This window comes from Electrophorus electricus, chromosome 26 (genome assembly GCF_013358815.1).
Source record: "Electrophorus electricus isolate fEleEle1 chromosome 26, fEleEle1.pri, whole genome shotgun sequence".
NCBI classification, from domain to species: Eukaryota; Metazoa; Chordata; class Actinopteri; order Gymnotiformes; family Gymnotidae; genus Electrophorus; species Electrophorus electricus.
In genome coordinates this window covers 531,165-542,500 of record NC_049560.1, presented here as the reverse complement: position 1 = coordinate 542,500, position 11,336 = coordinate 531,165, and the positions used below count along the sequence as shown (strand labels likewise).

The 11,336-nt window shown below is 45.2% G+C and overlaps 1 protein-coding gene across 3 annotated transcripts in view; it reads right to left on the bottom strand.

The window, feature by feature from the left end:
- rabgap1l (RAB GTPase activating protein 1-like) overlaps positions 1 to 11,336 on the bottom strand; it is an 82,261-nt gene that overhangs the window by 53,224 nt on the left and 17,701 nt on the right. For all 3 annotated transcript variants that reach the window (XM_035523235.1, XM_035523236.1, XM_035523237.1), the window contains exons 12-13: positions 8,362 to 8,455; positions 3,869 to 4,019 (exon numbers count right to left, since the gene is read on the bottom strand). In XM_035523235.1, coding sequence (XP_035379128.1) covers positions 3,869 to 4,019; positions 8,362 to 8,455 — 245 coding nt within the window. The remainder of the gene's footprint in view (positions 1 to 3,868; positions 4,020 to 8,361; positions 8,456 to 11,336) is intronic.

Below are 11,336 nucleotides of genomic sequence, written 5' to 3'. Positions count from 1 at the left end.
CTCACTGCCACAGTGTGCCACAGTCCAGTCTGCACTGTAAGGGTCAGTTACATCAAAGAGCAGAAATACAGCAAACAACAGGGTAGCTGATGAACGCGTTGAGGCAAGACATCATTAAAACGAACCTTTCCTGATGATGAGAGGGTACCCACCATACCCACACACGAAAGGCATTTCTTTTATTCATTCATTTATTTAGTTAGTTATTTTACCACCGTGCACATTTCACAGAGGTGAGCAAGCAATGTCAGGCAGACACCCAAATGATTTATATGCCACCCAGGAAATTGTATTAACTAAATGATGTTTACATCTTGTCAGCTTGACCCCATCTGTCACGTCACGGACCTTATGACACAATAAAGATAATGAGCAATATCAATCACATAATGGATTAGGTTTAGTAGGAACAGAAATGTGATGAAATATGACTGGAGCAGGATGCCGCCCATGTTGAGACGCACACAAAGGACACAGGAAAGCTACTCGGCAAACACGGGGCCGTTCAGGTTTATCCAGAATAAACAGGCACTTGGATAATTAAGACAAGCCTTCATGCCAAGTTTCTCCTCAGCAAACCTTCAACCCGAGCTCAGCTAAATGCTTACCTTAAAGTGCCTTACTAAAATCAGTCCCCCTCCTCGGGGGTGGGGGTTCTTATAAATACAGAGTACGCACAAAAATGACAAACGCAAGTAAACTGGCAACATGATCTCCCATCAATGATTTCATTACATGCTCCATAAAGATGCTAATCTGTTTAAGATGAGTGGAGAAGAGTGGAGACTAGGTAATTAATCCCACAAGCAGATGGAGATAGAAGGTGGTGGTACCCAAATATAGAGTGTGGGCTGAAACCCAGAGAAGTGTCTCGCATTGGAGAGGAGGAGGCTTCTTGGTACAGGACATGCAAGACATTTTGTGCTTATTTTGCAAGCCTGCAATCGTACAGTTTTACACAGGATTCACTTGCTCATACATCACTACTGTAATAGCTTTCTAATACTTTTTTTACTCTAACATGCTTCAATATGTAACTAAAATACTCAAATATAACAAGGTCCCATAATAATCTTATTAAAAATAAAAACATCCTGTCCACCATTTATCCATTTTTGTGGGCTGGGGAGGGCGACCTTTCATTTCAATTTGAACATGCAGCTAATGATGTGTGTCTAATCTTGCTGTGCTTTTCTGTACTGACAAAAAAGCCCCCCCCCAAAAAAATGTATTTAATAAACCTTTTAGCTGCTTTTTAAAAACCCAAGACAGGTCAAACACAATAACACCGTATATGAAAAATGAATCCAATTTCAACAACTGCTCAAAGTTCAGCTTTGTAATGTGAGCAACACACATTCCCTGAACCCCCCAAATGTATGTATGTGTGAGTGTGTATGTGAGTGTGTGTGTGTGTGTGTGAGTGTGTGTGTGTGTGCGTGTGTGTGTGTTGTAACAATGTAATATGGCTTCCACAGAGAAAACATGCATTAAAATTAAGAAAAGCTTTGAAAAATTATATATATGCATAATGGATAACAAATACGTTTATATATATATATATATATATATATATATATATATATATATATATATATATATATATATATATATATATATAATGTTTTTGCTAAAATCACTGAACCCAACACATCTGGCCTTACAGCATGGCCCTGCATTATTCCAATGAACAATACACTAAAAGACAGGCTGACTAACATGACTATTCCTGCATTTAGCAGTGGCACAATTACTCAGGATTCATTCAGCACCACAATCAATAGCACGTGGAGACAGAGACATTAATAACTCGGACATGGCTGGATGCGGGAGCACCCTTCTTCCCCTACCCCCGCAGGCTTTTTGGCCTTATTAATAGCACCACAACGGCTATATCAATATCATTATTTCGAGCCGTGCGGGAGAATACGGCAAATTTAATTAATGAAGGCCTGATTTATACTGCCACTGCTGCAGAAGCAGGCTTACATAAGGCAGCGTATATTTAGCAGCTCATCTGGATGGCAGCTATTTCTGCCCATGTGAGAGGCGATGGGAATGTGTCTCTGGGTTAGGGAACCGGAACAGTGGAGTTTACACTGGCTGGCAAGGGCTGACAGCTCGGTATAAATACATATGAAAAACAATTACCCTCTGCTTCACTCTTTCATTACAGCTCTCTCTCTCTCTCCCTCTCTCCCTCTTTATTTCTTTTCCTCTTGCCCTTTCTCTTAATAATGACTGTACTGTATTTCAAACATCGGTCTGCAGAGTAGGAGTGGATGAGTATTGATTTGTATGTAAAGGGGGAAAAAACACCTTGGTCAAGGTGTTCTAACATCTCCTCTAAATTTGTGAGCCTCTATCAGTATCAGCACTCAGCCTTCGCTTTAACCGTGGGCGCGCCAACAAGAACCCTTCAAACACGGCCCTGTGTGAATGAGCTGGGCTCTGGGAAAAGCAGCAGGAGGGGCAAGTGGTCTGGAATGCCGAGTTGGGCTTGTGGGGGCCTCGGGGGGAGGGGCCTGGGTTTCTGATGTGCCTCTGTAGCAGTGCTGACAATAAATTGAATGTGGCAGGTCTTGACCAAGAGCACACAGGGGCAGTTGGGGATATCCTCACCTCTCTCTGACCTGTAGTCCAGGGCAGCGCACCCTTATTAAAAGCTTCATTTTGCCAGGGTCCAGGAAAGAGGGACAGGGATCCAGGGTGGGCTGAAATGTTTGCATGGTGTTTGCATGGTGGGCTTTTCAGTTCACTGGCCATTTTAGCAATTCCCTAGCTTATAACACCAGACAGTGAGAGATGGGCTTGATACACACTAATGGTACTTAAATTGTATGGGTTAATATTGGGATAACCCAACTATTTGCAGGCCATGGGGTTCTTAGCACTGCATTTAAAACCCAGGGTGGTAAGCTGTGGAAGCTGATACTACTGAAGCAGACCTCCACACTTCTGACTCCACTCTGAGACTCTGCTTGCTAAGCTCCTAGCTTTGCTGATCTCAGGAACACGGTAAGCTGGAATCCAGGTTTCCAATTTCAGGTATCAAATTCTCAGTTCTGAAGTAACACACCATTCTCTTCAATGAGCCACACAGACGGGTATCAGGCAGATGTGGAGAATCCGTGGGCTTTTCTGCTGACTTAGATGGGTCTTCCTCGTACTTCCTCAGGAGAGTTGCCTTTCTGACAGAGTCAACAATAATGCCTTCAGTGTGGGAACATTCCAACTACTGACCACAGTTGGCATGAGAACCAATGCACCTCCAAGAACAACACGAAAAGAATTAGCTTTTCAAACAATGTATAAGCACAACATAGCCCACAGAAACGCCTAGGCGCTATCAAGTAATCGGACTTCTCGAAACTATTAGCTATGAAGGAAGTACTTGTTGGGATATTAGAACAGGATAAATGATTCCACAGTGCACACAGCTGAGAGCCTGCTGCAAGAGCGGCGCTGAAATCTGGAGGCCTACACTCACGTGTGAAACCAACAACTGCTGTTCGTTTTCCTTTATCAACGCATACTACAGGTATAAAAAACAGGAAAGGAGAATGTGAGAAAGCAGAAAAGAAATTTTCTGTAGAAAAGATCAAATTAAAAAATGAAGAAATATTGGACAGATGCAATGGGCTCTAATGCAACAATAAAACTTCATACTTATAGCCCTGAACCTTACACAAATCACAGCAAGAAAACCTAAAAACCCAAACAGCATTTTATCCATTCACTGTGCTTTAAATGAGCAACGCGAAAGATGCAAGTGTTTCTAGAAAGGTGAGCTGTGTGTAGATGGAAAAAGGGAGGGGGGGGAAGGAGAGAGAGAGAGAGAGAGAAGAATGAGGCAGAGCCGTCTTACCTTAGTGATGAGGATGCGGTAGCGCTCCAGCAGGGCTTGGTCGTCCTGGCAGCCAGACAGGAGCTGCCAGACTTCAGCGCGCAATGCCTCCGGGACACCAGGCCTCACCAGCGCAGACAGCCCCTTAGGCCGAGCAGACAGGTTCCCTTGCCTGACAGGCACAAGACAGACTCCGTTACTGATGTACGCCATGAGCTGTTTCACTTTAACATGCCACATGCACAGAACAAGCATTTGCAAGCAAAATAAACACCTTGAACGTATGCAGCAAAAGCATACGCGCTATCTGTCATAGGATATATTTTCTTATAGGACTCCCCATCTTGTTTCTAATAATCTCTCCAGCGAAATTCTAGGTGAAATTCAATTTTTTAAAATACACTGAATGGAGGCTGCCACATGACCTTCATAATTATTTGGGTAGGTTTAAAAAGATATATATACCATCATATATATATATATATATATATATATATATATATATATATATATATACATATATATATATATATATATAAAATCCTTTTTCTCCTTGAAGCTCAGGTCCGCTACCAGTGGTCTGGGAGCTTGAGAGTCTTGCATAGTATCTTAATTATTGTTCCTGGGATCTGCTGGAGTCACTCTCCCAGTTTGGGGGGTCACTGCCCCGAGTGCTCCAGTTACCACGGGTTACCACAGTTGCCTTCACCCCCCCCCACACACCTTTTCTATCACTTTCTTCGGACCTTGGTATTTCCCGACCTTTTCCCTGATGTTGCCATCACTCAGGATTGCCCATGACTACGGCCTTCTTTTGCTGTTTATCCACCACTGCTATATCCATTTGGTTAGCCATTACCATCTTGGGACATCAGCGTTTCAGGGGCATCTTTGCACAGCCTGCTTGGTGTGGTAGATCCCAGCTTCTACTGATCATGTGTTTAGAGCTTGTTCCTGTGCTGCCATGATTAGTTCCTCTGTGCTGTGCATCAATCCAGCCTTTTCCAGCCATTGGTAGGATTTCTCCATATCAACCACTTCCACCATCTGCTGGCGGTACATGCCATGCAAGGATTTTTCGTCCTATGACGGTCTCTGTTCCTCCTCATTTCCATCCTACTCTGGCTTCTGCTGTCTGAGGTACTCAGTAAGCACACTGTCACTTCTGGCCATTATCCTGGTGTATTCCTGAATCTTGGTTGTTTCATCCAGGATAGTGGCTATGATGCTCACTGGTCCTCAGCCCCCATGTTTCTGCCTAGTGTACAATTTCAATTTCAGAGTGCTGGATTTGGGATGAAACCCTAAATGCATTGTGAAGAGCTTCCTTGTCTTGATGCCATTGGCTTCTATCTCTGACTTCTATCTCCAGCCTTTTATGCCAGCAGGGCATCTGATGGCTGGTAGAGCATAGGTGTTGATAGGTGTTGGTAGGTGTTGGTAGGTGTTGGTAGGTGTTGGTAGGTGTTGGTAGGTGTTGGTAGCCCAGATCTTGTTTTTCCACATTCAGCTGACTTTGTAGTACTTGTCTCACTCTTTGTAGACATTTAGCTGTAGCTACTTTCCTTGTTGCCTCTTTGTAATTCCCATTTGCCTGTGGGTTTTCCAAGGTACTTGTAGCTGCCCTCGAGATCTGTTATGTTATAGTGGCAGTGTGATCCCCTCTGTTCCAGCCACCTTCCCTCTCCTTGTAACCATGACACTTATCCAGTCTGAAGGACATTCCGATGTCGCTGCTGTATATCATGGTGAGATGGATTAGAGAGTTGATGTCGTCTTGTTCATTTCCGGCATACAGCTTGATGTCATGCATGTACAGGAGGATGGCTGATGGTTGATCAATTCTGTAGCTCTTCTGAGGACACGGTGATGGTCTCACTAAGGTGTTCAGGCCTATGCAGAACAGCAGCGGGACAAGGCTTCTCCTTTGTAAATACCGCACTTGATGGTGGATCATGCTATTGGCTTGAAGCTGGCCTCAAGGGTTGTCCTGATGAAGGCTCTTAGAATCCTGTTTATTTTATACAGCCTCAAGCATTCCAGGATCCATGTGTTTCTTGTAATCAGACAGGTTGGTCTGTCTGGTCTTACAGTCTTGAGTGACTGTTTTACCCACCAGCAGCTGGTGCTTGGCTCCTCTGGTGTTCTTGCTAATGCCTTTCTGGGCCCCGCTCATGTACTGAGCCATGTGCCTACTTATCTTAGCCACAATAATGCCTGACCGGCAGGTTATTGCCCGGTAGTTGGATGGAATTGCCCCTTTCTGGGGGTCCTTCAGGATCAGGAGCAGCTGGTTTATGGAGAGCAGTCAGCTTCTTCAGACAGTAGGCATGGACCTGGCATGGGCAAGTTCTTCATACTTGAAGACACTTTCTTGGATGTCCACCAATATGATTGTTACTAGATCCTGTTTGGGGTGGTTGCTGTGGTCAGCTGTCAGGTTCTCTAACCACTGGGCATTGTTGTTGTGTGATGCCTCATTCTCCCCTATGCCTTTCCAGTATTGTTCAGTATGGCTTTGGTGGATCTGTTCTTATGCTGTTGCCCTGCCACTGAGAGTACACTTTGGACAGCTTGTCTTTAGGGTTGAATTCACATCTTCCAGCATTCCCAAGTTCAGGGTGTGGGGATGATGATGATGACGACGACGACGACGACATCTGCCCTCTGACCTCTTGTCCTGGCTCCCTCTTGCCGTAACATATGTGTCGTACATCGTCAATCTCAAGTTGTGACAGCCGCTGCGGATGTTGGAACACTGAGCTACTAATTGTTCCGGAGTTAGTCAAGGTGCTGGGCTTCAAAGCATCCATAGTTCCCACATCCCACAGTCCTTAATTCTCTAATCTTGTCTTGTATATGTAGCCCACTTCCATCCAGTAGCCCACTTTTCATCAGACTGCCTTGGTCCCCCAACATCTGACGCAGAGGCGTCCAAATTGGTATTCTAAACTCTCATTAATGAGGTAGGACCACACTGGAGATTCTCTGGTCTGGATTCAAACCCCCGACCTCCTGTGCCAAAGTCAGCGGTGTGCATGTATAAATAACTACTTTATAGATTATTTCTCAAATTGACTGGATAATGATACTTTTTTATATTAGACACCATATTACTGACATACTGACATTCAGAAAGGGACATGCATATCGCCCAAAACAAACATGCCAGACCAATCGCATGCAGGTGTCGCCTGCTCAGTGGTGAATGTTACCTGAGCAGCACAGGTTTGACCAGAGCAGCAGTGTGCCGTGTAAAGAGTGAAATGGCCAGCCACGTCCCAGACCTGAGACTCCTGGCAGGTGTTGATCGAGTGTGCTGGAATGCGTAGGGATGTGCATGTGCCGCGCTGGGGCTGACCGCACAAGCCTGTGCCCACACACGCTGCCAGCACCACAGACCCGCAACAATAGGAAGTGGCTTTAACTGGCACTTGTGAGAAATTCTGTAGAAATTATGAAGTGATTTGAAATAGAGGGACTGAAGACAGTTGCTCTCAATCTGAAAGGTATTTGACTTGGAGGACGGTTGGAAAGCCAGCATGAAGCTACAACCCGTGAACTGTGGTACTATAGCTAGTCTCAAAAAATAAAATACCAAACAGTCCCCCTGTACTGTGGTGAGCACCTGAACGGTCTTTCACTGAGCACAGGCAGGGGGCTCACGCCAGTCTGGGCTGCAGCTGTGTGTTGTGTGAGGGAAGCAGTGTGCTGCCCATCTTCACTCTCTCCAGAGATACGCCATTGTTCAGGGCAAAATTCTCCAAGCTGTCTGAATGGTTGTCAAGGCAGTGGCAGTTGAATAGGCTGGTTTCTAGGGAAACAACTTTTAACAGGCAGGCCACAGGATCTTTTCCAGGGCTGTCCTTCGGAGGCACGGGGGGGGGGTGTTCCGGCCGAGGACCCAGCGTGTGACGTGGCCACAGCTCTGGAGAGATGGCTGGTCCAGTGTCTTCCTCAAGGTCATAGCCACGGACAGAGAAAGCACACTGGTTTGACACGACGTCCATAGCCCTGGTGGGCCATATGGTATGGAAACAGTAAACCCAGAGGTCCTCCACATTCCACTGTCCCTTTGCTTGTTTGTTTGTTTTGAGTATTGCATTTTTGCTTTAGATTTGATTTGAGCTTGTATTTTTAAGAAGGGTGTATGATAACTCGGCTAATCTAGTACTATTCAATTGGACAATCAATTTAACATGCAGTTTGTGAGTACAGTAGACCATCAATACACCATGTTTGGTTTTACTTATTCCAAGCTGCAACAGCACCAAATGATGAAATGTCTTTGAACATACGTTTTCCAAGGAATAGTACTAAGTAGTGTTATAAAGATCTGTGAAATCTTACCAGGTTCCATGCCATTTGAATCCCGTTTATACTTGTGTGTTTGCTTTGATTCAGTAGTTACCACCCCCTCCACCCCACAGTGAGCGGCGACTCTACTGCCCACCAGCCCAAGCCAGTAATTAACCGTGGAAACAGTTTGTGGATGACTGTGGTGGTGGTCTCACCATCTGTTAAGGATCCCACCCCAGGATTCCAGAATCTTCTCAGGGCAGTCCTTAGACACGTCGCCAGTGCCACTCGAGATCTCACTGTCACTGTCTGAAGGCAGAAGGAACAGAAAAAGAAGAGGACATGAAATATTTTGTGATCATATAATTTATTTAACCTTTTAAGATTTCCATATGAATTTTTTCCTGATCTGTACCAGTAGAGGTGTTTTGTTTTCTCTTAACGCCCGAGGCAGTGTAGTCACCAGGGCTGAGCAGATGCACTCTGGCTGCAGCCGGCTGGTGTGCACGTGGGAGCTCTCCTGGAGGGCAGGCGTGCTGAGCTGAGAGTCGCAGCTCCGCACTGTAAAGCACTCAGCTCCAAATTTAAACACAGAACTTGGACCTCCACTGAGTCTTTCACCTCAAAAACAGCGAATACACTCTGGCTCACAGTCTGTAAGCACATGCGTGTCCATGTACTTGTGTGAAAGTGTTGTGTGTGTGTGTGTGTGTGAGAGAGATGAGGGAGAATGTGGTTGGAGCAGCTCTTATTCAAACTCTTCAGCCAATCCCAGCCAATGCCTAGCGTGGAATAGCACCCGACTGCCACCAAAACCCCATGACTGAACGGCACCACTCCCACCGCTGCAAACAGGAGGGTGAGACGCCTGCTACCGCACCGTAGTGTGCCCCACACGGCAGGGTGTGGGGACACTGCCGCTTTGGGTGGTAAAGAATGTGACTGCTACTTAATGCTCACAAGTGTGATGTAGCCTAGCAGCAGCCTTGGTGGCCTGAGATCCTACAGTCTACAGAACAGCAGGTCCATACAATAATGCAGCAAATCAGTCAGAGCGGAAGGCACCACGGCTGTAGTGCCACCGCACAGTGCACACATTCTGTAGCACATAAAAACGGTGAAAAGCCTGCAGAAAAACAAACTAGAAACAAATAATATTTCAATCATCCTCAAACAGGAGCACAGAGGAAGGAAACACAGAATGGGACAGTGCTGAGTGTTGGTACTGCACACATGCGCGTACAGAACTGCAGAGTTCATCTCATGAGCTACAGCACGGTGGTATGGAATGAGCATTCTTATCCCTGGACCTGTAACAGTGCTCCAGATCAGGGAAATGCTCGGTGTCACATCCACAAGGGAAAGAAAGGTAGGCAGGTGAGAGTGAATGAGTGAGTGAGAAAGGAGAAGTGGGGCATGAGAGAGAGAGAGTGAGAGAGAGAGAGAGAGAGAGAGAGAGAGAGAGAAAGAGAGAGGGAGAAGGAGAGGGAGAGTAAGAGAGCGAGAGAGAGGGAGGGAGAGAGAGAGGGAGAGAGGGAGAGAGAGAGAGAGAGGGAGGGAGAGACAGAGAGAGGAAAGTGAGAGAGAGAGAGAGAGAGAGAGAGAGAGAGAGAGAGAGAGAGAGAGAGAGGGAGGGAGAGAGAGAGAGAGGAAAGTGAGAGAGAGAGAGAGAGAGGGAGGGAGGGAGGTAGGGAGGGAGAGAGAGAGAGAGAGAGGGAAACCTTGAGAGCTGTCCATGTCCTAAGGTGACAGAGCAGCTCAATAGCAGGTGTGGGTGGATGAATCTCCTTTTCTATCTGCCTTACACAAAAAAAGGCTCAGAAAATAGTGAGAGTTTGTCAGGACATTTGCTCCAAAAGCAAATGAACTGAAAACCCAAAGCAAGGAGAATTAACTCATACAATTCAGATTCTTCTGATGGCAAAAATATAGCAGCAGAACAGCTTTGTTCATCATAGCAACTTAATGCAAAAGAACAACAAACATTAAGGCTTTAAAGCTTCAGATTTTCTGCCACTTTGCAACCTGCAGTGCATGTAAGCAGATGAACATATGGCATTCTCAAACAATTCGCTGCTTCCTGAAAAGTGGTGAGGAGGGAAATGCAGGATGTTTGCAGTGGAAACACTCAGGATGGCACAGCACCGCTCACTCATCACACTGTGGACCAGAGACCCTTATTTACGTGATCTACCAGAGCCATTATCTTACTGCATCTCCTCTTAAGCTCACACACACAAGTAACTTCATCATTATGTAAACAGACGTTCTCTTGCACGACTAGGACTGGACAGCAAGAATAATCAAAACTGACTGATGTTAGTTTTAGATTAACACAGGAAATTTAAAAAAGGATGTGACATATCACACGATATAGTCAATGAGTTAACAACAACAATAACAACAACATAACAACAACAACAACAACATAATAATAATATTATTGTTATTATTATTATTATTATTATTATTATTATTATTCGAGTACACAGTAATTAGTCACGGGTCCAAGTGTGCACAGTGTGGCACTGGGTGGCGAGTCCACCAGTCCCAGCCAATGGCTCTTCCAGAGACGGGAAACAATCAGTGCTAAGTGACCTAGCTTTCACATCTTTAGATCACAGCTTCCACTGTCAAAACGGACACCACCTCAACATCCTTTTGGCCAATAATTGCAATTGCAACTGGGTACTGATGCACTATTTGCTAGGCTACTAGTGTTATAGCTAGACTAAAACTAACCCATTGTGAAAGGGCTGAAGAGGAACACACACACACACACACACACACACACACACACACAATCTGCTGATATATATTTACAGAAGCTCTAAGCCAGCATTGACTAAATTAATGCACCCACTTCATTCACAGTTGCCAAAACACATGAGGGAAAAATGCAAAGAAGAGAAAAAAAAAAAACCTGTGGGAAAAAAAATCTGGACTGATGATCTCACTCGCTTGATATGCTGCCACTGGGGGAAAGAAAAACGTAACAAATGTTCCTGCAACAGCTACTTCTGCAAAGGCAATCTGTTGCTTTTACCCTGCCTGCTCTCACCATGTCTACAGGCAGGCCAAATAAGCCAAGAGACGCCGCCATTTGTCATGTAAATTGAACACCACAAAGCTGTGCAAGAGTGACGAAAGGAGGTAGACTCCTTCATCAGCTCACACATGCACATGCAAT